Source organism: Melitaea cinxia, chromosome 5, assembly GCF_905220565.1.
Source record: "Melitaea cinxia chromosome 5, ilMelCinx1.1, whole genome shotgun sequence".
Lineage (NCBI taxonomy): Eukaryota > Metazoa > Arthropoda > Insecta > Lepidoptera > Nymphalidae > Melitaea > Melitaea cinxia.
The window spans coordinates 9,295,242-9,323,090 of NC_059398.1; the positions used below are offsets into that span (position 1 = coordinate 9,295,242).

General features: G+C 39.2%; 1 protein-coding gene across 1 annotated transcript; it reads right to left on the reverse strand.

The window, feature by feature from the left end:
• Positions 1-561: 561 nt before the first annotated feature.
• Positions 562-27,849, reverse strand: LOC123653811 (nipped-B protein). Its single transcript, XM_045589792.1, has 27 exons — positions 27,735-27,849; positions 27,264-27,375; positions 22,050-22,218; positions 21,296-21,897; positions 20,965-21,170; positions 20,368-20,599; positions 19,782-19,943; positions 19,511-19,698; positions 19,183-19,420; positions 17,126-17,364; positions 16,262-16,513; positions 15,746-15,964; positions 14,782-14,964; positions 11,161-11,913; positions 10,756-11,076; positions 9,836-9,974; positions 9,596-9,720; positions 7,596-7,830; positions 7,055-7,209; positions 6,263-6,527; positions 5,632-5,822; positions 4,971-5,164; positions 4,291-4,414; positions 3,455-3,601; positions 2,065-2,258; positions 1,279-1,453; positions 562-687 (listed from the first exon to the last, which is right to left on the reverse strand). Exons 2-27 carry the CDS (start codon positions 27,328-27,330, stop codon positions 562-564), a joined length of 5,901 nt encoding a protein of 1,966 aa, XP_045445748.1. The 5' UTR covers positions 27,331-27,375; positions 27,735-27,849.

A 27,849-nucleotide genomic window follows, 5' to 3' on the forward strand; every position in this document is an offset into this window, starting at 1 on the left:
CTATCATTTGAAATGCAGTTTATTGCAGTACCCTTCAAATCAACATATACCTTTTATTCTATATTACATAGACGTAGATACGTATAAAAATTATGCATTTACTTTTCGCAATCGTGACAGACTTTTACACAACTTGAAAATTGACCTAACGATTTCAGTCGCTTCATCCGTACCGTGCGCTCGAGCGTCTGAGACTACCGTGAAAAAAAAAATACTTTTGAAAAATTCAAGTCAATGTTGGTACATATACTTTATATTCTTCATAAAAATTATCTACACACAAGACTTTTTAATATAAAACAAAATCGAGTTTCTCAAATATAACTTATATAAAGAATCCATTTAGACCGACGGCCGTCCCGGGGAGCGCGAGCGCGGCCGACCGGGGCGGACGCGTAATAAATTAATCCGACGTCAATATAAAAAATAAAATTGACCGTCGCCGAGTGGAGCCGTGCGCGGGCGAGCGAGGGTCACTACACTGTGTCGTCCTTCGCGCGTGCGGCGGCGGCTAGGCGGCGGCTAGGCGGCGCCCGCGCGCGCGGCACGGCTAGGCGGCGACTAGGTGGCGCCCGGGCCCGCCGCACCCGCCGCGCCCGCCGCGCCCGCTGCAGCCGGCGCCGCATTCGCCGCCGTGTCCTCGTCTTCCTCTTCTTCGGGGTCGAACTTCAACATCAGCTGCTTGAACTGGAAAAAATGGAATGCACTATATGATTAGATATTTCACAAATACTGTACTTATTTTTGTAAGAACAATGTTTACTTTCGTAATATACCAGTCCCATTTTATTTAGTTTCACTTCAAAGCCCGTTTTGTGGGCGATAAATATTAAAATGACGACTACTCGATTCGGTAACGATAAACAGACAATTAGATTCTGCTGATTCTTCAATAAGACTCACAAAAACTCATATAACCGTGACCAGCACTAAGGTCTTTGTCACTTTTGTCAATTATTATGTAATCTTATATCTATTGCTTGTTTACACCTACATATCATTTATTACTTTTAAAGTCAAATTAAATATATGTAAAACAGCACAGATGTATTATCTGTAGCACGCGATCAAGTTAGACTAGCCCGTAGCCGCAATTTGTAGTGGCCCTGCTTTCTCTTCCAAGGATTGATTTATATTTAATTGTATTTATATTTCTCGAAAAAAGACGCGTAGCTATATCAGCCGGCTGTTGCCTAAAACACAAGCATCAAGTTGCTTACCTTAGGAACAGACGGCCGTGTGTGTACGTTAAAGATATTTATTTATTTATTATACTACCTCGAGGTAGTCGTCGACGAGCCTACGTCGCCCCCGCTCGTCGAGTTCCTGATCATCGTCAGTGGTCTGCATCTGCGCTATTGTAGCTTTGGGCTCGAACTGAGGCGCGTGCCGCCGGGACACGGCCTTCTCGTACACTTTAACGCTCTCTGACGGCGAATACTGGTTGATTTTCCTGCATAATTTGAAATGGTTCAAAATTATTATGTGTCCAGAATTTTTGAATGTAGAAATAATTTTGAACGTTTCATTAAAAAAAGTATGTGTTATAAGAGTGATAAAAGACTGTTATACAGAAAATCCGTATTTTTTATGCTAAGAATATGAAAATATATTATTAGGTTTTTAAATAAAAATAAAAGAACATAATTATATTCTAAGGAATCGTTAATATCCTAAAGGGGATGATAATTCGTATTGGAGTTATGAAAATTTCAATTAAAGACACAAAGCGTAAAATGTATTTACTTGGATTTCTTGATTACTTATTTATTGGCTGCGAGACGGTGAGTGAGCGAGGTTAGTACTTGTGGATACGACGAGTCAGCCTGTAACATCCCACTGCAGTGCATAACCCTCTCTCTCTCTATGTAGAAGAATCAGAGCTTAATCCATGCCACGCCGCTCCAGTGTGGGTCGGCGGGTATATTCCCCACTATAAGTAACGATCGCTATAAGGTGTATCTGATAGCAATCGGAGACCCACAAGTGCAGACATAACCGCAAACCGTCGCTCAGGCGCGACACGGCGCACGCAGTCGCTAGCTACACACAGCACACACTCACGCGTCCGTGAACCCGTAGAGCTGCTTGAGGTGCTGCTTGAGCACGAGCAGCAGCAGGCAGCCGCGCGCCTGGCGCATGGCGTCCCGCAGCGCGCGCGTGCGCGGCGGCAGGCGCGCCACCAGCGCCTCCGCCTCCTCCTCGTCCTCCTCCTCGTCCAGCGGCTCCTTCTCCTCGCCGCCCGTCTTCACGAGCCCCTGCAGACGACACGTGTCAAGATCGCCGCGTACGTAACGTCCCCGACCGGGCGGGACGTGGGTAGTAAACACTGACGGGGACTTAGTGCACGAGCAGAGCGACAGTAACTAGGAATTAACGTGCTAGTGTTGTCTTTTAGATGCCCGACGTTTCGGATACTTTACAGCCACCATGGTCACAGGAGGACTGAGGTGTCAGACGTCCTAACGTTACAAAGTTGTATTATTATTATTATTAAATAATGAAAAAAATCAGCTAGCTGTAAGTCAAGGGAAAAGTCGTCAGATGATAAGATTCAGTAGGTGATAAATATTGCTGACCTTTAAGGTACCAGCTGACAAACTTTCCACCGAGATACAGCCAGCTGACATTCATTTTCATTCATAGTAGCAGATAAACTATTACTAGGTAAATTTTTAGTTGAGAGGAATCATTGAAAAAAAATTTTTTTTCATGTTCATGCAGCCAGCTGACAGATAATACACCATGTTATAGTCAGCTGACATTATTTTCCTTCAAGACATTAGGAAAACTATAATTTAACAAATTTTAGGGTGGGAGGATATGACTAAAAAAATTTTTTCCTCCTAGCATTGGACGCTACCATTGTCCATCCTACCCACGGATTCGCAGCTGATAATATGCGAATATTCATAATAAAAATCCTTTATGCATTTTACGAAGTTTCGATTGGGAGGAAATGATTGACCGAATTTGTACCTGGCTCCTGGACCAGTTCCGTTCCGTCTGGATAAAAACACGTTACGTACATATGCGGCTACTTTTAACAGAACTTGTGTTTAGGTAGTGCAGTGACTAGTCAAAATTAAAAAGCCGGACAAGAAGTACAGCGTTTAAATTTGGCGCACGAATTCAAAAGCCGTCTGTCTGGCTTTATCCAGACGACTGGAAACGCTATAAGTGTCTGTTCTCATTTTAGTCCATTTGTTGAATTTGATTCATTTTAACTAGATGCCCGGACAGACTTTGTTTGTTCTTTGTTCTTGTTTGTTTAGGAAAAGTTAGGTGTCAAACAAACATGCGTACAAATTATACATATATTTGTTATATAGTTTTTAAAAAATACATAACAATTTTTAAGTTTTTTTTTTTCTATTTCATACTAATACTGTTAGATCAACTACGATCTGGCATAGTATAAATAATTTCGAATTTTATATTTAATTTTGATTACCTCACGAAAAAGCTGTAGTAAATTTGATCCCGAGGTAGAAATAATAATATCAATATGGTGTATTATAAACAATGGTTCATCTTGAACTTGATATGGAAAGTAGCTTAAATTATCTGCCAGGTACAACATTTGATCCAGTGGAGCAGTCTGTAAATTAAAGAAAAGTTTTACATTTGTTAATTAAAAGAATATGCTGAAAAATTAAGTTCTAACAATATTTACACAAGAAATTTATTTATCGTCTTAATGTATGTCAAGTAATTTTATTTATATGAGCACTTTATGCTATGATGTTTTGTCTTTCATTTAAAATTTATTAATTTTTTTTTATTGATATATATGTATTTGTGTAGGTATTGTATTGTATTGTAGTGGGCTCGGTTTTCCGCATTTAGACACAGAGGTGGTCCGTTGTGCGTGAAAAGAGGGCTGACTAATTCAGCCAGCCCAGCTCCTTCCAGAAGCTCAGAAGCCTCCTAGGGCGTTCACAGGCTTCTCGGAGCGTCCTTATTTCTTTAAGGATGGTAAAATATGTAGTATCTGTAGTGTCTGTATGTAGGTATATGTATGTATATGTGTGTGGTGTACATGTACGTATGTGAGTATAATATCTTCATGTGTATGTTACATAACATTTTTGCGCCCCATCCCATACTTCTTATTTAGTCCTCTGCCCAAAGGTTGTCGGGAATAGAACGCTGTATTAGCGATAAGGCCGCCTGTTGCAACTCATGCAAATTCTATTTTTATATATCATTTGTAATGCTGTTAAAACCTTGTATTGGTGTGCGAAAGTGTAAATAAATAAATAAAAAATATTTATACGTTTAACTTACAGATACATCATCAAATTGTTTTAATAAAGACAGAATTAACGCTCGCCGTTGCGGCCGTGTATTACGCAACAGCGAATATAAAAAACCATTGAGAGCGGTAGGTAACTCATCTTGATCTTTTTTCCTAAAACAATATTTTAGCAATTAGAACACATACTATAATATTTTCGTATAATGCACAAGAACATCGACGACGACGACACGTTGGCGCAACCGTCACAGCACTAGTTTGTGGCTGTTGCGCTGGCGGTTGCGGGCTTGATCCCCGCATCTGACAAACATTTGTATTGGAAATACAGATGTTTGCCGTGGTCTGGGTGTTTGTGCAGTCCTTGTGGGTCTCCCCACCGTGCCTCGAAAAGCACGCTGTCGGTCCCAGTTGTTATCATGTACACCTGATAGCGATCGTTACTCATAGTAGGGAATATAATCGCCAAACCGCATTGGCGTGGTGGATTAAGCTTTGATCCTTCTCCTCCACGGGGAAAGATGCCTATGCCCAGCACAGGGATATTACAGGCTGAAGTGTACAAGAACATATATACATTAAAAAATCTACTTAACATTAGTTCTAAGATTTCTTAAAGCAAGTTTTATTTGATCCTTTTTTATTTAAATACCGTAAGTACCCAACAATAGTATTAAAAATTATTTTAATATTAAAAATTGATAAACATTACCGAAATCCTCTTATAACTCCTTTTCTGCTATTTTGTAAAATTTTTTGTAACTGATACGATAACTTAATGCCTAATTGTGCCTTCATATGTATGAATCCAGGATACTTCTTGTCTATCTCTTGAAGATTTTTATCGGCGGTGTGCGATACCGTTACTTCTACATCCGTGCTCATACATATTAAATATGGAACGATCTGTAAAAGAAAACAAACACATCAAGTACCTTTATTACCTCATAAGCTTCTGAAGTATTAATAAGTACACTATTGGTAGGGAAGTACCCCAACTAAGGATGGGGCAGCAGTCAACAGTTAAATAATATTGCTCTAAACTAGTGTTGTGTTCCTGTGGTGAGTAAGCTCCTAGGGAGGATAAGTGCTTGTAATACTTCTTGTGTTACACGCATCCATAAACTACAGTATTCACTTACAATCAGGCGGACCGTACCCTTGTTTTTCTCCATTGTAATATAAAAAAAAAGCTTTTAGAGGACGCCTTTGGGCAGTGCTAACAACACTGGCTTATGGCTGTTACGCTTGCAGTTGCGGCGAGGTGCGGCTTGCACCGTCCCTCGCTACTTGCCGCCCAGGGCCGTGACCCTTTTAGCCCTTCGGTAAATACGCCCTTGGAGCTGTTGAGTGTGAAGCATTTCTTTATTTACCTGTACGGGGTGCACGAGGCCCTGCGCCAGCACCAGCTGCACCACTTTCATGGCGCTGGAGCGCACTACGGTGCTGGCGTGCAGGAACGAGCCCAGGATCTCCTTGAGGTACAGCTGGATCACCGTGGACGCCATGCCCGACGACACGTCGCCCATCTCCTTCAGGTTCTCGTGCTTTGACCGCTTTGACCCTGGAGTTATCCATTAACATGAGCACTTTTAACAATTATAAGTTTAGACCAATCTGAGCAATTACAGTCATGACAACATTTTACGGAATAACAAACCAAACAATATTTTACATCTCTTTTTGTTTGGTATCTTATGTATTTCTTCTCCTTTCTATATATGCTTTGACTTTTTCAAAATACTTTTATATGTGAATGTATGTATGTGTGTATATATTTATGCATTAGTATGTATTTGCCTTATGATTTAACCATTTTTTACATAACATTCCTTGCATTGCATGTCTTAATGTCATCTGATAGATGAGGCTGTATACTGCACTAATTTCATCTTATACTCAATATATTTTATATAGTGATAAGATTTATAAAAAAAAAAAGCTATTTGTATTATTTGACCTAGTTAGCAGTAAGTTTAGAAGGCGATCGTCACCGATACGTACATTCCTTATCCTGCCGTATCATCCTCTGCTCCTCCTCCTGCAAGTACATCTCGATGTTCCGCAGCACGTCGGCCTTCATCTCGACGGGCGCCAAGTCAGAGGTGAGCAGCTGGTGGTAGAACTCCTTGAGCTCGGGCCGCAGCATGAACTCGTAGTGGCGCACGCACACCGAACCCAACGCCTTAAGCGTGTGCGTTACGAAGTCTTCATCTTCCAGCCCCACGAAGTACATCAGCGTCCCGAATACTTGTTCTTTTATGTCGCTCTGGAATTGGTTTATTTATTGGACCATTTATGACTAAGGTTGATAATCTGTAACTGTCACTGTCGCAAGACTTTTTTACAGAATCAATTTTTAAGGTATTGGGGAACGAAATTCGTTTTAATATGTATAATATTTCTGTACCATAGATGTACTGTTACGATTTCTCTACGAATGTACTATTTGATATTGGAACATCTTCTAACAATTCACGCTCTGAGACAGTTTTCGCTATTCACGCACACAACACATTGTCGATTTTTAACAATCATAAAAATATTAATAAAAAATTATTATGAGATAGAGTGTTTGTTAATTTTAGCTAAATTAAGTTAACTTCAATTCTACAAGTTATAAATATAGATTTTTTTATTTCAAATGTAGACAACACCAGAGTAGAAAAATTGATTCTATGCTCGAAATTTGTTAATGCCACTACAAAATTAAAGGTCTACAAATATTAATTGTTCTCATAAACATAATATTTGCAGTTTAATATAAAAAAAAAATATACATAAAAGTTTACTCACCGCTAAACCTTCAATGACTTTACTGTCAGTGAAGTCAAAATATCTCAGAAGCAAGCCCACAATGAAGAGAGCTCTCCGGAAGTGCGGCCTCGTGTGGAGCGCGCGCGTCATGTCGGGGTTGCGCTGCCAGCTGTGCTTCCACTGCAGTAGCACTCCTACACAAATATATCATGTTTTTTTTTTTAATTTTTATCATACAAACGTAATATTCTGGTAATTTGAATACTTAAAAATTGCAACATATATAGAGATTCGAGTTTAATATGTAGCATATTTTTTACCACCTTTGTTTTAATTTCGAAATCTTAACAGATTATGTTATAGTCAACAAGTATTATTTGCATTAAAATACTTTAATTTGCGAACATAAAGCTTTTTGACTCTTTCACATAAAAACTAATGTATATATCGTGATGAATCAATGTCCTTTAGCTTACTTCTAAAATCTATGAGATAGATACTTGTGAATATGTCCCGTAAATATTTGCACTAATTGTTTGAGGATTTGATAAGAACAGGTTCCAAGTACGAGGTCGTTTACCATGGTACTTGTTGAAGACGTCCCTGATGAGCTTGTAATTGTGCGTGAGGTTGTTGACGATGGCGGCGAGGCAAGCGATGCAGGAGGCGATGACGAGCTGGCCGTGCTGCAGGATCAGCTTCACGGCGTCCTCTTCCAACTGCGCCAGGAACACCTCGCTCGGGTGCTCCATTAGAGGCACCACCAGCTCCAGCGTTGACGCCACCGTTGACATTATCTGTTGCTCGTATTGGTTCTGAAAAAATTAATACCTTTTATTAGCTGTTCTTTGTGACTAAATGTGTAAACGAATTGTTTTTCATTGTGTAACGAATCTCAGACCTTAGAATTAGTTATATCGGTAACTTCTCGAAGATATGCGCTTATGAATTCGAAGACGAATGTGGCAGTATTCGGTGAATAGCTTAAGAGTACCAAGTAGAGACAATTTTTAGTGCTTGGCAAATGGATGCTAGTTATCTTACTGAATTCGATTTAAGTTTTATGAATGCCTACATACTTGTATCGCTTCAGCTTGTAATATCCTACTGCTGGGAATAGGCCTTTTTCCCTATGTAGGAGAAGTATCAGAGCTTAATCCACCACACTGCTTCAATGCGGGTTGGCGGATATATTCCCTAATATGAGTAACGATCGCTAACAAGTGTACATGATAACAACCGGGACTGACGGCTTAACGTGCTCTCTGAGGCACAGTGGGGCGACCCACAAGGACTACACAAACGCCCACACCACGGCAAACATCTTAATGGCCAATACAAATGTTTATCATAAGCGGGGATCGAACCCGCAACCGCCAGCGCAATGGCCTCAAGCCAATGCTGTGACCGTTTCGCCAACATGTCGTTATAAATCGTTTTATATTATTCATTTTTACTTGATATAGTGCAGAAAATGATTTGATTTTGTATTTTTGATTTTAATATAGTTATAAAACTTAACATTTAACTAGTATGCCAGTAGGTAAGTGGAATATTTGTCGATTGCATAAAGCAGATATCAGTTCTGGGGAAAAAACAAAATCTCACCTTACTAAAAAGAATTTTAAATTTAGAACAGCATTTGTAACACGTTATATTAACTTGAATGAAAATTATTGAATCAGACCAAATAATATTCTTATTTGGTCTGGCGATCTTAAAATTAATAAATACAGCAAAAGTGGACAAAGATAGATACAGTAAAATACAGCTGAATCATTTTAAGTCAAAGATTTTGTGCAAACAATGAAACATTGTGATGGTTACATGTATATGTAAGACTGTCTAACTGTTTATGACGTTGGACCAATGTACTAAATCGATGGAAATATGCATAGAATAATGTAATTCAACATTCTTAAGACTCATTTAATATAATCTGTTTAAAATATTCCATATTCTGTAAACGGAGTTCTTTCTTATTCTTACAGGACAATGACCAAGAAGCACATATTGAAAATACTACAAAATTGGCTTAGTAAGCAACAATTTCAAATGCAGCCATTGCCATCTTCAAATCTGGAATCAATCATATAGAAAATTTATGGGTAGAGCTCAAAAGTATGCTTATCAATGAATATAAAATATCACAATCAAATGCAAATATTTAACGGAGTTCTATTCTTACAGGACAATGACCAAGAAGCACATATTGAAAATACTACAAAATTGGCTTAGTAAGCAACAATTTCAAATGCAGCCATTGCCATCTTCAAATCTGGAATCAATCATATAGAAAATTTATGGGTAGAGCTCAAAAGTATGCTTATCAATGAATATAAAATATCACAATCAAATGCAAATATTTTGTTTGAACCTGTACAAGAACAGACATACCAAATTTTACCAAACTACTGAAGAATACTTGTAAAAAGTATGAAAAAGTGGATTATGCTGTTAATATATGCTTTTTTTTATTAATTAATTCTGTATTTTATAAACCCATTTAAAAAAAAGTAAGATACTGGACTCAGTTTTTCAACTGTTTATGAAAGAAAATATAAAAAAAAGTGTGTTTACCTGACATTTTAAACTAAGATAAGGCTGTAACGTTAGCGCATGGTTAACTAGTAATTGTGGTCTAATTTTAGCAAATAAATGCAACGTTGAGAGACACGCCAAAATACGCTGCGATGAACCCGTTCCTAAAAAATAAAAAAAATATTACTTAAGTTTATAAGATTAATAATTAGCTTTATTAACTCTTTATTTTCATTCTTTCTTGCTTGATTATTTAAATAATGTGATTTATATATTTACCATCTGTATTGGTTTCTTCCAACTGAAGTAAATGCTCGATAAGGCAGTCAACGATTTGTTGGCAAGCTACTAATAAAGATTTAGGCGGTTGGTAAATTATTTTCGTCGAGTCATCTTTATCTTCTTTTGGTTTGAATAGCTAAAATAAAGATAGAAATTTAAATAAAAAAAAAACTATTTGATGTATTGCTGACAACAAGTGTATGTATGTATAATTATTTATTTTGTTTTATTTGTAATTATCGTCCACAAGCCAAATATCTACGATTTTATTTTTGTGTTACCCACACATTAGGAATTCTAAACATTTTTGAATATCATATCAAAAATTGACCGCTCCAGCGGGGTAAGAACCCGCGTCTCCGACTTTAGGGTATATATGTTCTGTGCTCCGACTGACCGTGTCGGCGCTCTAGCCAATTAAGTTATGGAACGATGTACCCGCTAGATCGAAAATTTTGATGATTAGAATTCCTAATGTGTGGTAACACAAAAATAAAACCGTAGATATTAAAAATAGCATGGTGTCAATTTTTGATATGATATTCAAAAATGTTTACAGGCCAAATATTAAATCTAAATTGCCCATGCCTCTTGTTAATATCATCATATAAAAAACTATAAAACAAACTTAATTTACCTGCTGGACAAAACTCAACTATAGTAGTGATGAGTTACAGTCGCTATGATATACAAGACACTTTAATTTTGAACAGGGCCACAATCGATCACAGATATGGGCGATGTCTTGTCTATAAAATTATACTTATTTATATTTAAATTTTTTATAATTATCTAACAGGCGATTTATAACATAAAACTGCAGAACGACAGTCCTGAGACTGTGTAGAAAAGCTAGGACGTTTTCTGACGTTGACGGTATTATCTATTATAGTTTCACTTATCTTCCGCACACTTACACTCGTCAGCAGCTGCTGGAACCACTCGAGGCCCATGTCGCGCGAGGACACGACGACGTCCGTGATGTTGAGCACTTTCCTCGTGAGCGGGTCAGCGGTGGCCGTGGTGATGTCGAGCGCGCCGTGCCTCGTGGAGTTCGGGCAGGGACTGAACCACATGTTTTGGAACACCTCCATCACCAATTTTCTTATACCCTCCTCGTCGTTTACTCTTCTTATCATTTTAACGCAAATTTCGGGAATTTTTGGAAACTCCGGACACTCTATGCAGATGTCTTTTAATATTTTAATCACTCGTTTTCGTACTGAAACTCCAGTGTCCTAAAAGTTTAGATATTTTAACTTATAAAATGAAATATAGTGATATATGCTATTAAAATTTATTACTCATAATACTTGACTTACCAATATTCTATTCGAGAGCATTTCGTAATACTTGTCGATTAGATCTGGCCGACTGAGTACGAATTTTCCGACAAGATCGACGGCCGCCTCTCGTACGGCTGTAGATTGATCAAGAAACGACCGATTCACACCTATCTTCATGTCTGGCCTCGCGAGCACCGCAGGGTCAGCTTCAACGATCATCGTCAAGCACTTCATTGCTTTTGTACGTATAGCTATCGTATTTTCACATAAAATAACTAAAATTTTTCTGAGGTATCTATCAAAGCTCTGCGAGAACGATCTTTTCGACGCTAAATATTGCGAGATCAACTCTGCTCCACTATAGTCTATATAAGATTGCATCACTTGCACTTGCGTTCCGCCTTGATATCGGAATGGTCTAATTTTTTCAAGAAAGAATTGCTTCCGCCGCTCAATAGTTTTAAATTTCTCTGCGGACATAATAGCATTCGACATATGCTTTTTATCTAACTTAGAGTCTTTAATACCGGTGTCACTATCATCATCCGCTTCAGATTCTTCTTCACTGCTCTCATCTTTATGCTTTTTTTTCGATTTATGTTTCGGTCTTTTAGTGGGCGATGAATTTTTCGGTTGTACCACCATATCTCTGTACCACTGTGTAATATAAAAATGCCTTGCACAGTTCCATGCTTGGTCCTTTTGTCCATTGATAGCCAAATAATCGAGCAAAACCCTCTGCAGGAATTCAGTTCGCTCCTCATCTTCATCTAATCCCGTAGTGAGAAACTGGAAATGTACAAAAATATTAACAAAGATTAATTATAATATATGCAATGTGTGCCAAATATATAACCTATATTATTTTTGTTATTATGGAAAATAAAATATATTTCTAATTAGGATTTTCGAATAGAATCATGTAGAAATTCAAATACAGTTTGGTCTTCGAATTTTCATGTATAAAAATAATTAGGTATAAGACTATCCAGTTTCCTTCTTGATATTGATCGGCTTAGTTGAATTATAAGGCCGATGTCTAGCTATGAACTGCGACAGGCTGAAGCGACGGTATATATTTGTTAATAAAAGGAGCAGTTGACACTCAACAGACCCACTAGGACTCACTCCTGTGTCAGAGGTACGGAAGCACACACAATACACAAGCACAAACGTCACGTCCAGACCAAGAGCACGCACCTGCTGCTGGTAGCCGTCCTTCTCCTCCTCGGCGCGGATGTCGCGTACGACGGCGTCCATGGTGGCGAGCTTGGCGCGCGACGTGACGCTGTCAATAGAAGGAGACGGAGCACGCACCTGCTGCTGGTAGCCGTCCTTCTCCTCCTCGGCGCGGATGTCGCGTACGACGGCGTCCATGGTGGCGAGCTTGGCGCGCGACGTGACGCTGTCAATAGAAGGAGACGGAGCACGCACCTGCTGCTGGTAGCCGTCCTTCTCCTCCTCGGCGCGGATGTCGCGTACGACGGCGTCCATGGTGGCGAGCTTGGCGCGCGACGTGACGCTGTCAATAGAAGGAGACGGAGCACGCACCTGCTGCTGGTAGCCGTCCTTCTCCTCCTCGGCGCGGATGTCGCGCACGACGGCGTCCATGGTGGCGAGCTTGGCGCGCGACGTGACGCTGTCAATAGAAGGAGACGGAGCACGCACCTGCTGCTGGCAGCCGTCCTTCTCCTCCTCGGCGCGGATGTCGCGCACGACGGCGTCCATGGTGGCGAGCTTGGCGCGCGACGTGACGCTGTCAATAGAAGGAGACGGAGCACGCACCTGCTGCTGGCAGCCGTCCTTCTCCTCCTCGGCGCGGATGTCGCGCACGACGGCGTCCATGGTGGCGAGCTTGGCGCGCGACGTGACGCTGTCAATAGAAGGAGACGGAGCACGCACCTGCTGCTGGCAGCCGTCCTTCTCCTCCTCGGCGCGGATGTCGCGCACGACGGCGTCCATGGTGGCGAGCTTGGCGCGCGACGTGACGCTGTCAATAGAAGGAGACGGAGCACGCACCTGCTGCTGGCAGCCGTCCTTCTCCTCCTCGGCGCGGATGTCGCGCACGACGGCGTCCATGGTGGCGAGCTTGGCGCGCGACGTGACGCTGTCAATAGAAGGAGACGGAGCACGCACCTGCTGCTGGCAGCCGTCCTTCTCCTCCTCGGCGCGGATGTCGCGTACGACGGCGTCCATGGTGGCGAGCTTGGCGCGCGACGTGACGCTGTCAATAGAAGGAGACGGAGCACGCACCTGCTGCTGGCAGCCGTCCTTCTCCTCCTCGGCGCGGATGTCGCGCACGACGGCGTCCATGGTGGCGAGCTTGGCGCGCGACGTGACGCTGTCAATAGAAGGAGACGGAGCACGCACCTGCTGCTGGCAGCCGTCCTTCTCCTCCTCGGCGCGGATGTCGCGCACGACGGCGTCCATGGTGGCGAGCTTGGCGCGCGACGTGACGCTGTCAATAGAAGGAGACGGAGCACGCACCTGCTGCTGGCAGCCGTCCTTCTCCTCCTCGGCGCGGATGTCGCGCACGACGGCGTCCATGGTGGCGAGCTTGGCGCGCGACGTGACGCTGTCAATAGAAGGAGACGGAGCACGCACCTGCTGCTGGCAGCCGTCCTTCTCCTCCTCGGCGCGGATGTCGCGCACGACGGCGTCCATGGTGGCGAGCTTGGCGCGCGACGTGACGCTGTCAATAGAAGGAGACGGAGCACGCACCTGCTGCTGGCAGCCGTCCTTCTCCTCCTCGGCGCGGATGTCGCGCACGACGGCGTCCATGGTGGCGAGCTTGGCGCGCGACGTGACGCTGTCAATAGAAGGAGACGGAGCACGCACCTGCTGCTGGCAGCCGTCCTTCTCCTCCTCGGCGCGGATGTCGCGCACGACGGCGTCCATGGTGGCGAGCTTGGCGCGCGACGTGACGCTGTCAATAGAAGGAGACGGAGCACGCACCTGCTGCTGGCAGCCGTCCTTCTCCTCCTCGGCGCGGATGTCGCGCACGACGGCGTCCATGGTGGCGAGCTTGGCGCGCGACGTGACGCTGTCAATAGAAGGAGACGGAGCACGCACCTGCTGCTGGCAGCCGTCCTTCTCCTCCTCGGCGCGGATGTCGCGCACGACGGCGTCCATGGTGGCGAGCTTGGCGCGCGACGTGACGCTGTCAATAGAAGGAGACGGAGCACGCACCTGCTGCTGGCAGCCGTCCTTCTCCTCCTCGGCGCGGATGTCGCGCACGACGGCGTCCATGGTGGCGAGCTTGGCGCGCGACGTGACGCTGTCAATAGAAGGAGACGGAGCACGCACCTGCTGCTGGCAGCCGTCCTTCTCCTCCTCGGCGCGGATGTCGCGCACGACGGCGTCCATGGTGGCGAGCTTGGCGCGCGACGTGACGCTGTCAATAGAAGGAGACGGAGCACGCACCTGCTGCTGGCAGCCGTCCTTCTCCTCCTCGGCGCGGATGTCGCGCACGACGGCGTCCATGGTGGCGAGCTTGGCGCGCGACGTGACGCTGTCAATAGAAGGAGACGGAGCACGCACCTGCTGCTGGCAGCCGTCCTTCTCCTCCTCGGCGCGGATGTCGCGCACGACGGCGTCCATGGTGGCGAGCTTGGCGCGCGACGTGACGCTGTCAATAGAAGGAGACGGAGCACGCACCTGCTGCTGGCAGCCGTCCTTCTCCTCCTCGGCGCGGATGTCGCGCACGACGGCGTCCATGGTGGCGAGCTTGGCGCGCGACGTGACGCTGTCGCGGCGCAGGCGCGACGCCACCAGCCCCAGGTACTCCAGCGACGCCACGCGCACCGGCATCTCCATCGACTTGTCCGACATGTACTTCACCTGCAGACATATGCACATAGACACACGTCAAATGAACAGTTCTCGTTTACGTTCACAGTGACCGTCCACTATTATTGCTATTTTAATTCTATTATGAGTTGTAGCCCATGTTTCATTAAAATAATGTAAATGAAACAATTATGAAATCAGTTCGGTATTATTTCAGTTGCAAACAAATTAACTTTTTGTTTCTCAAGAATAAACATCTTTAAATTATGGTGTCCCAATTTTTTACCTTTTATTTCACTTAATAAGTAGAGTAAGACATCCTATTAAATTTAAGCTAATTTTAATTTTTTTCTTACATCATTATAAAATAAAAAGTATACAACTATATATTTTTTCAAAACTTTTATCATAAAAAAATATTTATCTATCTAAAATTTTATAATATCAACATTGTGTATGTTCGTGATGAATAGAGTTAATTTTACATTTTGACATAGAAGATCAATTATTATGAAGAATTTCGTTAAATTGTTAGGGGCAGATTATAAACTACGTCACACTTTTTGAACTACTTTAACCCTCCTTTGAATATTCTCAGTAATATTTTATTAAGAACATATTTTTGACTAAGATCAATAAACTAAATTTTACTTTTCACACAATATGTTGATACTCATTTTCACACCCACGTTAGCGTTTTTCTTGAATTACGATCGATTTATATTTATAAGGGTTGTAGATAATAATTATGTAGTCCTTAAAATATATTGAAAGATCTATTATTTACTGATACATTTTGTTCTTTACACCAGATCACTTTTTTTTTACTTACGAGCATCGTCCCGAGTAAACTCAGCAATAGTTCAGTTGCCGGCCACTCTGGTTTGTTGACTGTCGTCAGAAGATCATGAACGAAGTTTTCGAATAGGGGCCTAAAGTCAACCTCTTCGGATCTACTTCGGCACTTATTCAGGAATGATGTGAGAAACGTACCGCCTACACTAATTGCTGCTTCGTACTTAGATATTATTAAGAGATCCTTATCAACGTGCTGTAAAGGAAAGGAGTAGAATAATTTAAGTCTTTAACTTACTGTAATCTAATTAAAAAATTTAAACTTTTCTGCGTGGTAAACATTTATTCTATAAAGATGGGTTGAGGTTAAATCTATAATATTATTTCAGAGTATGTTGCTGGATAAATCAATCTCAATTTATTTCGAATTCTGCAGGTTTCCTCACAATATTTACAGTTTTTAGAACGATTTCATTCCAGATTATTTATCCAAGTACACTAAATTATTTAGACTGTTAAAATGTAATTTTCAAAAAGTATATAAAGTACAAACATTTTTTTTACTATCAGATTCTGCTAGTTCTTTATCTTTATCCTTTTCTTTGTCGTTCGACTTGCACATCGTCTCCGGTAACGTGACGACACTCTGAACCAGTTGCAACACGAGCGCGGTCAACATTTGAATGTGTTGGTCGGAGCTCAGTTGAAACGAGCGCAAGTTATGTTTCGAACTCGGTATTCGAGCTATCGATGCCAATATATCTTCCAGCAACAGTCGCCGATGTTGCTCGTATTTGGTGAATATCTGTGAAAATTTTATTATTTCTATAATTTTTATGTATCTTTGTGGTTAATAAGTAAAATATTTAAATATTAATACTTTTGATTGAAACTGTAAATAATTTATTATAATATTATTCAATCCACACGATTTCACTTGCATCTATGTCTTCATATTATAATAAAAGAAAGAATTTTGACATCACTAAAATAAAATACATTTTTTGTTTTTCCCCATAGTCGTTTATATAAAACAGTCAACTCATAAATGGGTCGACTGCTGGAGGAGTGGAGGCGTTAATCGCTAATAAATGGTGAAACCGTACAGGTAGCACGAGCATTAGACAGTCGGGGGTTTCTTTTTCATATTAATTGTTTAACATACGCATACAGCCATCTGCTCCTAAGGTAGGAAACTTAATGTTTATACATATTTTAGATACCAGGCGACTGATAGTTATACAATTATTTTTTAGTCAAAAATGTAAATAAAAAACAATACATATACAAAATTAAATGTACACGACACTCAGAGTCGAGGTGGAAATCGAACCGACAGACTCCGGAGCAGAATACGGGGGTCACCGCAAACTGCAGCAGCGGACTAGTGAAAAGGCCGGCTCGGGCGGTGCGGTACCGTGGTGACGAGCTTCAGCGCGGACAGCTGCAGCTCGCTGATGTTCTCGACGAAGAAGGGCGACACGCCGACGCTGGACGCGTGCAGCACCGTGGTGTCGGTGAGGTGGTGCGCGGCGAACAGCTCGGCGAGCAGCGTGACGCACTCGTGCGCGTGCGTGTACAGCTCGCGCACGGCGCGCGAGGCGCCGCCGCGCCGCCCCGCCGGCGCCGCGCCGCCGCGCCGCCGCCGCCCGTCCACTGCAACACGCGCGCCGTTACCTCCCGCACACCTTCCGCTAGTGCGAGCTGAGCCTTTGTGCGCAATGCGAAATTTGCACAATTTAAAAATAATGATTATTTTTTTATAACCGTTGTAATTTTTTTTTTTTTTACTTTTAGGGTGGCAATCTTGCGCACGGCTCACCTGATGGTAGACGATTACCGTAGCTTATCCGATAGGTGATATATAATATATTACTACATGTCATCTTACCCCGCTGCTCTACGGCGATGATTATATACACTACTAGTTATGCCTGGCGGTTTCCTCTGCGTTAATTTCAGAAAAACGGTCCTAAAATACTATCTAACCTATAGTCTTTCTCGAAAAATGAACTATCTAACAGAAAAAGATTGGTAAGGTAACTTGGTAATATTATAGTATAGATTGTAAATACGTTATATATACTCTGCCGCGTTTAAGTGAACAGCGATAACTTATCGAATTTTAAGAAAATTTAGTTATATTAGATATTATAATACTAATATAGATTTTATATATAATTTAAGGTACTGTGTGGCTACGGTACTGAAGAATATAGCCACCCCCTCTCTTCCCGTGGGTGTCGTAAGAGGCGACTAAGGGATAACACAGTTCCGCTACCACCTTGGAACTTAAAAAGCCGACCGGCGGCGGGATAACCATCCAACTGCTGGATTTAAAATACACAGGCCGAAGACGGGCAGCAGCGTTTTCGGCGACAAGGCCAGCCTTGCGGCCCCTAACCCGTCTGCCAGCGTGGTGACTATGGGCAAAACACATGAATTCACACCATGTTTGGCGCGAACTTGTGGAGGAGGAGGCCTATGTCCCGCAGTGGACTGCGATTGATGACTTTTTTACATTAGTCACATTAATTTTTTTTAATTAAGAGAAAAGAGTTATCGTATACACTAATAAGTGATTTTTTTCATGCTCACATTTAGTCTATTAGCCATCTCATAAACATCTAAATGTTTTATTTTTTTCTTGTTTAAACTTACTTTTCAGTTACTTCACCTTAAAATTATCAAAATACGACCATCTTTAAATATGTCACGCTTATTATAAATGTAAAAACAGGCGCTAGAAAATTTCTATGTAATTATTTCATCGTAATCTAGATTTGAAATAATTTTTAGTACCACATGAGAAATTGGAAATATTCTTTATAAAATACTTAGTGTATTTGCCAAAAGAAACGCAGGCTTTAAGTACAGGTACAGATTAGATGACTGCAGAATATAAATAGCTAAGCAATAAGTTTGAAACTTTCTCGACATGATCAGAATATTTTTATTTTAGTCAACACATCTAATTTGGAACTTCGGCCATTGTTCTGTTTTAATTTTTTACTAACAGTAAATACAATCTATATATAAAAAAAAATTACGTGTCACGATATATTAGTGATAAACTTCGAAACTACTGAAGCAATTTTTATCAAATTTTGTAAGCATCTGTAATTTGGGTCCAACTTGGGAGATAGGGTAGTTTTTATCTCAATATTTGTTATTGCAAATTAAATGTTTATAATACGACTTCAGTGTGTATTTATCGGTTAGTTCTATAGATGGCGATAGAAGCCTAATAGATGGCGGTTTGGCATCTAAGTTGCACAGATATCCGATAGATGGCGCCGTACTTCTATTTCTCGATTATAGTTGACGCGTTTGAAAATAGAATTTACATATATTTTTATAAATTATAATTACTGAGCCACCACCAGCGCGTGGCTGAGTCAGCTAGAAATATATAATTAATAACAGCATAATTTATTTTTGTAAGGATAAAGCAAATTAAATATAATCTTTTACCTTTCTTTTTCGAAGTACTTTGAATACTGTAAACTGGATCATAAACACAGTATATTGTGTTATTCAACTGAAACTTTATAAACATAATGATTCTATCTATAACATCTTCTAAGAATATGCGCTTAGGCATACTGGGTGAAGTCATTATGTACAAGGCCGTAAGACAGGAATCTGATGCACACATAACTCTTTCTAGTGCAGATTCTATCCATATTTGCCGCATTTCTTCACTATCTTCCTACAAAAATAAGTACAAACAATAATATCAGCTACATTTTTTTTAAATTGAATAGGGTAATAAAGCGTTTTTAATCAGATGAAAACTTACAGGGTCACCTATTAAAGACATTTTTTCTGCAGCTCGTATATTTTTCTCCAAAATGTTAAGTAGTCGAACCAATCTATCAGCAGGAATGGCTTCCATAGCCCCAAGATTTTTTAACTTTGCTGCTTCGGCACAAAGCTCCTGAAGTTGGTATCGAGGTAGCAACATATCTTCCGGAATGTCTGTACCCTCTGTGATAACAATTGTTTTAACATTAATGTCAAGCTTTTAAGTAGTAATCATTTAAAATTTTGATTTTCACAATTAAACTTACCCATTTCATCCGTTATTATTATATCATCATCAATAGTTTCAAAAACTGAATCAATTAATTTATTGAAACGTTGATACGTATTTGTCTCCATAAGCTCGTCGACAGAGAGCATTTCCAGAACTGGGACCAGTCGTCTTTCGACTTTTCGTAGTTTGGGTCGCACTAAAAATATATTTTGTTTAGTAAGACGATTTAAAAAACACTATTTAAAATAAACTAGACGGATCTCATAGTTTTGTCTGTGATAAATTTCGATACTTTTTCGATAGACTAACGTTTATATTAGTAGATCCCAACAAAAAAGTGACATTATGGATTTTTATGGCTTATAATTTTCTTCCAAAACCAAGCTTTTTAACAAAAAAAATATTATTTTGAAAATAGCATGGTAAAGTTTTAGCCTTACGTAGAAGAGAATTCTAATTTTTTGACTTTCACTCAATTATTACTGTTTAATCTTCATCAATTGATATTTGAATACTATTTTGGTATATTAAGGGCAAAATTAAACATTGAGACATTGTAAGAAACATCAATTTATCAAAAAAATTTGTAAGTATAATGTAATATATAGTAATTGACACACCTATAGCCGCTTCAGCTTCCTCTTTTTTGCTTGCTTCCTCATGCTTTCTCTTTACAGCTTCCCAGTTCTTTTCTCTCGCGATGTCTATCGCTTCTTTATCCTTATCTACTGCTTGTGCTGAGTTACTTGACTTCGCTTTTAAGGGGATATTGTCGTCAGAGTCTGACTCCGCTGTGCTGTTCTTTCTCATTCTTTCGTCATTCGACGTTTCATGTTTTTTTAATATACCTTCCTAGTTTAAAAATACAAAAAAAAAAACTGAATAAATGACATAGAACAGTCATTTAGAGAGTTTAAAATTATTAATAATTTCTTTTTTATTTTTAAGCAAATTATATTTTATTTATGAAATTAATTTTCATTCTAATAGGTAATAGTAATGTAATTGTAATTATATATTTCAGTTAAGATGTATTTTATATTCCTCGTAACCCAACATTTAAATTGCTTATATCTCAAACTAATATGTTTCTAAATAATAAACAATTCTAAAGCACAATAACAACACAAAATGAACATGTACTACCACAATTTTTTTATAGAATTAAAATAATTTCAAATATTTCAAAAATTTCAAAATAACTTGTTCATACTTACTGAAAGACGACCTAATTTTACTACTGGATATCTGTTATTCATAAGTGTTGTACTTCTGTTGGGGTCCTGTTTCTCCTGTGCGCTGTTGAGTGGCGGCGGAGCATACGGAGCTCCCATAGACGGCTGAGGCACTTGTGGCTCATGACGCAAGGGAGACGGCGCTACACTGGCTTGGGCCGGAGACTGGCCTGTTACTACGTTGCCATCTATCAAAAAATAAAAATAAAAAAATTGTAATTGATATTTAATCAGAGTTAATATTTAAATAATTTATTTTTCTATACACGTGTCATGTATTATAATAACATTTTATATTGTTCAAACAACATACCTTGTTCATATGTTTTTTCTTGGGACTGCATTAGTTGCTTTTGTTGTTCACTCATGTTATTTGGTGACATAGAAAGTGGGTCCTTATCCTCACTTATATTAGTACTAAAATTTCTATTGTCCTGGACTAAACTGTTATAATATCCACCATTATGAGGATTGGAACACGAAGTATTAGACAATGGACTTGTATAAATATTGGACTGGTTGGAGTTATTCCATGGCGGAGAAACATTATTTTGGGCAGTAATATTAACCTGGCTTCCTGGCCGAGCCTGAGAGGGCGGTGAACCTATATTCACATGAGGTGACGACTGGCAAGGAGGAGCTATAAGTTGTTGGTTAGGAATGGAAGCTGTATGCATTGATGTCCCATGAGACGAAGGACTTGAATTCGCTGTATTGTGTGATGTGTAATTATATGTGGAAGATGGTGACATCCCATTAAACTTGGATGTGTGCAGGTGATTATTACCCCAATGGTTTCTTTGTTGTTGATCAAATATATTAGGGTTTACATGTAAGATAGCCTTTAACAACTCGGGTGTTGTTTGCTGAGGTGCAGGACTAACTGCATTTGGAATGCTCTCATCCTTTAAATCTCTGAAAATATTCAATAAAGTAATAAAAATAAAATTAACTCTAATACTTTAATTGGAATTAGAGTTAGAAACAATGTGTCAAGTAGAAGTTTATAATATACTATGAAATTAATGGATTTTTTTTTTCATTTAGACACTTAATAAATTACTTACATATGTTGTACTGATGTTTGCATCAACGATTGTAACAACAGAGAAACAAGGTTGTCATCTCGAGTTGCAAGCAGTATAGCTGCTTCTTCAGCAACACGGGGATGAAATAGTTGAGATTTGTTGTTCAGTGTTGATGGTAGTGGTGTTGGTAATGGAAGCACTGGTAACACTGCAATTTCACAAAAATTGTTTCATAGAATAATGACTTAATACATACATTTTTTTTAAAATGCTCTTAAAGTAGGTTAGCATTTTATAAACTTTTTAATAAAAATATGTCATGTGTAATTTACAACAGCCATGTCACCCATGAACATCCAGTGGCACTAAGTAAAAATGTTTACCACCTAAATTGATATTGAAAACAGTAAGATAATGCAGCCTGGTAGCACGGTAAAAGTCTCCTTTGACAAGATAAATATGTAAAAAAATGATATTTTCAATCAAAATGAAACTAATATATCATTGCTCGGCAGCAAAAAGTTGCTAAACATATTGTTTGTACACTATGGCACTTTTGTTGCCGAAGAATGTGTCTTATATTCTTATTTTCCTGACATTTACAGTAGTTTCTCTGCCTTTAGTGTACCAATGACTGAGTTTAACATGGCTGATCTTCAAGATAGCTTTACTTTAGAATGTGTATATAAAAGGAATTTATCACAAAACATTTTCATAGTTTCACTTTATACAAGGATGAAAAAGCATTATTAAGTTTTTATTTTATTTTTAAGACTGAAGAAATGGAAACACTGGAATAAGGATTTTGCTTTTGACGAGAGAATGAAATATTAATTTCGAAAGTTGGGATATGATTTTTCTAAATTCTGATTACGTTAATAATCAGTAAGTTCTATATCTATTTAACAAGATAGAATTCCAAATCTTGATATTCGGTTTTTGAACTACATAACTGTAGCTTAACCACCAGGGCTATTGCCTTATTAAACTATAAATTTTTAGTTTTCTATTTTTATATATATATATTCCTATTTTTATAAATTATATTTTTTTTGTGCATTATTTATTTATTTATTAGTATAATAATCATATATATATATAGTTTAGTGTAGCCTTTTAATATATATTATGTTTTGTGATGATTATATAACTTGTTCCTCAGACGATTACGCAAGCGTCGAAAATAGTTTTGACTCTTCCCCATCTGATTCGGACTTACTCGAAGATAAATTGTCAAAAGTACTTCCTGATAACCTCAACTCTCTTTCCTTTGTGCATATCAACGCGCAGAGCATTTTGGCTCACTACTCGGATCTTCTCACATCCTTTAGCACTGGCACAATCGACGGTATCCTTGTATCGGAAACCTGGCTTAAACCCTCAATCCCATCCACTTGCTGTTCTCTGCCTGGTTTTCAGTTATATCGAAATGATCGCGCTGATCGGGGAGGTGGAGGTGTCGGCATTTACCTACGCAGCCACATTCCCGCCAGTGTTGTTTGCCACTCTAGCCCTCAGGTAACTGGTACTCTTGAATATCTGTTCTTAGAACTGGTAATCCGTCACAAAAAAATATTGCTTGGTGTACTTTACTGCCCAAACGACAAAATAAATTATTTTGACGAACTGGAAGATGTTCTAGAGAGACTTGTACCCACTGTCGATCATGTAATTTGCATGGGTGATCTAAACACATGCCTACTTAAACAGGATGTGAGGGCTCATACTTTAAATTCCATCCTTTCATCATTCGATCTGTACACCATTCCTTTCCCTTCTCCAACGCACTACTTTCCCAACTGTAGACCTTCACTTATTGACCTTATCTTTGTCTCTAACCCTAACCTTGCGATCTCTCATGGGCAAATGACAGCTCCATTTTCACATCATGACCTCATTTTTCTTGCTTACAAAGTACGACCACCTAGGGTTAGGGGTAAAGTTCTTTTTCAGCGTGACTTTAAGCATATGGACGTAGAACGCTTGAGAGAGGATATAAGAAACACAGACTGGTCAACTGTACTCGCGGCGGACAACATCGATGAAATGGTCGTCTCATTTACTGCTGAAGTGATTAAAATTTATGATACACACGCACCTGTAAAACCTGTGCGAATTAAACACGCTCCCGCTCCCTGGCTAACACCTGTAATCAAAAGAACAATGGCAAAGCGCGACACAGCTAAAACAAAAAACAAACAAAATCCAACCCAAGAAAACTTAAACATATACAAAAAACTACGTAACATCTGCAATAGAATGTGTAGGGACGCTAAGCGCCGTTACATCCACTCGTCAATTCAGGGTCTCTGCCAATCCCAAGTTTGGAGATTCCTTAGGTCGCTAGGGGTGGGCAAATCCACGGTAACCTGTCAAAGTTCCGTGAATCTAAATTCTCTGAACACACATTTTATTACTCCACCTGTAACTGTGGATTCTAATACTAGGGCTGCAACGCTTTCTTTTTTATCCACTTTTGTCTCACCTGACCTACCTAGTTTTTCATTTGAAACAGTCTCGCAGGAGGATATTAAGAAGCATGTACGTTCTATATCAACTAAAGCAATTGGTAACGATAGCCTCAGCCTCGACATGATTCTTCCGGTGTTGGAGGACATTGCACCTGTAATTACTCATATAATAAATTTTTCACTTACATGCAATGTCTTTCCATCGCTATGGAAGAAAGCTCTTGTCATACCCTTACCTAAAACCTCTAATCCTACTATCCCTTCTCAATTTCGACCTATATCCATTCTTCCCATACTCTCCAAAGTCCTAGAATCCGTTGTTCATAATCAAATTTATACTCATCTCTCCTCTTGCAATTTTATATCTCCTTATCAATCCGGTTTCCGTCCCTCCCACAGCACTGTTGGAGCACTGCTGAATGTGGTGGAGGATGTGCGGTGTGCAATGGATCAAACCAAGCTCACTGCCATGATCCTGCTAGATTTTAGCAGTGCTTTTAACTCAGTTGATTACGACATTCTTCTTGGTACTCTGCGTGCGGTTAACATTTCACCTGCAGTTATTGACTGGTTTCACTCCTATCTTTCTGGACGCCAGCAGTGCGTTACTTTCAACGGCAATACGTCAGATTGGATGGAACTTACTGCTGGTGTTCCACAAGGTGGCGTCTTATCTCCATTGCTATTTTCTGTGTTCATTAACAATGTTTCTCGTGTTATCACTTCTCCCTTCCATTTGTATGCAGATGACTTACAAATATACAGACACTTTCAGTTGACTGAGTTACATGAGGCTGTTGAAAATTTAAATAGTGACCTTGTCGCAGTTCAGGACTGGGCTAGGTCTTTTGGTCTGGTGGTCAATCCTGCTAAATCACAAGCTATCATTATTGGAAGTAGTCGATTGAGAAGCAGACTTGACTGGGAATTGGTTCCTAAAATCTCGTACTCTGGGGTCCCAATTCCTTACTGTGATAAAGTTAGGAATTTAGGGCTTATTATGGATTGCAATTTGTCATGGTCAGCTCATGTCAGCGAGGTCAGCAGAAGAATACACTACACATTTCACTCTCTCAAGCGTCTCCAATATTTTCTTCCTTTCCAAACCAAAATTATGCTTGCGCAAACCCTTCTACTGCCTATCCTTGATTATGCTGATGTATGCTATCTGGATGTGACTGAGGAGCTACTTACAAAGTTAGAGCGTCTCCAAAATCTTGCCATAAGATTCATTTTTGGCCTGCGAAAATTTGATCGCATCTCTCAATTTCGTGCTCAGTTAAAATGGCTCCCCATTCGTCTTCGGCGTGATATGCACATCCTTTCCACTCTCTTTAATATCCTTCACGATCCAAATGCTCCATCGTATCTTCGATCCCGATTTCACCTACTGCCCTCTCCTACTCGTTCCAGGCGCTCTGGCATTACAGCTAAGCTAGACATACCAAAATGTAATACAAAATTTAAGTTAAATTCTTATTCGGTACGCGCCTCCATACTATGGAACAAACTCCCAAGAGTCATTCAAACTAGTCCTTCCCTTGTTTCCTTTAAATATAAATTAAAGAAACACTTGCTTTCACTAGCTAATGTGTAATCATCTGTATATTATAGAATATGTATGTATTTACTTATATATTATAGTGAGTATGTATATGTATAAGTTTATGTATATGTATAAGTATATTTATATTTTGGTATGTATCTTTATATGTATTTGTTAATATGTAGTATGTTACATTTTTGTATATATATATATAAATTTTATTCTTTTATTTTATTTATTTTTTCTTTGGTGTTTTTTTTTTTTTTTTTTTTTTAAATATTTATTATTTATTTTTTATTTTCTTCTGAATGAATACTTCTTGCACTGTTTGCCTCGCTATATGAAACACTTACTCATGACCATGGGTTGACTGGAAGAAATCTCTTTCAGAGATAAGTCCACCTTTGCCATAAACCTTTCTATTATTGTATGTTTTATATCTATTTTTTGAGTGCAATAAAGTATATAATAATAAGTATATAATAAATCCTAAAAAATATACTTAGTAAGAGTAAACTTCAACTCTTAGACTAACAAACAAACAACTTTCTTAATTTTATGTCATTTTGTAAAATACGTAATATGATATTTCATTGGCACAGTTTGTAGTGCTTTCTACTCCAAGTGTTAAGGGTTTCGATTGCCGTCTGATTCTGGTTGTAACATTTGTACTTATTTATGTATTATTTGCATGTACATTTATCTAAAAAATATTGCACCATAACTGTCAGCTGTTTACTTATAACACAAGCATTAAGTTACTTACCATAGGAACAAATTTGAGTATATTATACAATTTTTATTTATTTATCAGGGAAAAGTGTATTTTCTTTAGTTTAGCATAACATGTGTACAATCAGATGTATACAATCTCTTAATTTTAAAAATCATAAATTCTAAATCATAATATATACAATAGCTGGGCTAAAGTAGGATGTTTTTTTTATGTTACTTAAAAAAGTGATTTTCTTGATGTTTTAACTTCTGTCAACTAAAGGCATAATATTTATTTTCATGCATTTAATTCAAAACAGTTTTAAGATACTGTTATAGCAGCTTCGAGTAACTGTATGACTTAACTTATCATTATTGTATATGTATTACCATCAAAGTTTATTAATTAGCACTCAATTGTCATTATAACCAGTACATTTGTTGTTTTTCTTTAAACAAGTATGTAAGTGAATATATATAGACAACTGATTAACATAAATATTCTGTTCAATAAATACTCACAGTCAGTCAAACTAGCTACTCCTGCTAATGTTGTAATAGGGACACTTGGAATATCCCTCTCATTCATCTTGATGTATATTCAATTTATTTTTCCAGATTTACTAATGCTGTCCTAAAAGTCAAAAAGAAAGTCTTTGCTGTGGTAATGTAACGTACACCAATAGAAGTTGTTTGCGTAGTCGCCGATTCCATTATCAATACAATTTTCACATATGCGGCACTATGCACAGTTAATTTTCACATTTGCTAGTTGGTAGTTTACCACAAAAAATGCATCTCACAAAAATAGTTAATTAATAAATCCCAAAGATTGTTGTGAAAATAGGGCAGCCGTCAATTTGATGCTTTGTTGTGCGTTGTGCATCAAAACGAAGGTCAGCGTATCTGTTCGACACTCCCAATCAATTGAACAGAAAGTTGTTTAAATTATTGTAAACAAGATTTGCTTACAATATATTTTCAAATACTCACTGAAACATTATGTTAACTATTTATATCCAGGACAAATCAAACATAATCCTAACATTTAGATAATCAAGGAAATGTAAGCTGGTGTTGCCGTGTTGCCTAGTTCATACAACTTTTA

Coding starts and splice junctions, on each gene's coding strand:
- LOC123653811 (XM_045589792.1), bottom strand. CDS start 27,330: ATGAATGAGAGGGATATTCCAAGTGTCCCTATTACAACATTAGCAGGA. Junction 16,514..17,125: donor CGCTGAAGCTCGTCACCACG/GTACCGCACCGC, acceptor AAATTTTCACAG/ATATTCACCAAATACGAGCA. Junction 9,721..9,835: donor GGAAGAAACCAATACAGATG/GTAAATATATAA, acceptor TTTATTTTTTAG/GAACGGGTTCATCGCAGCGT.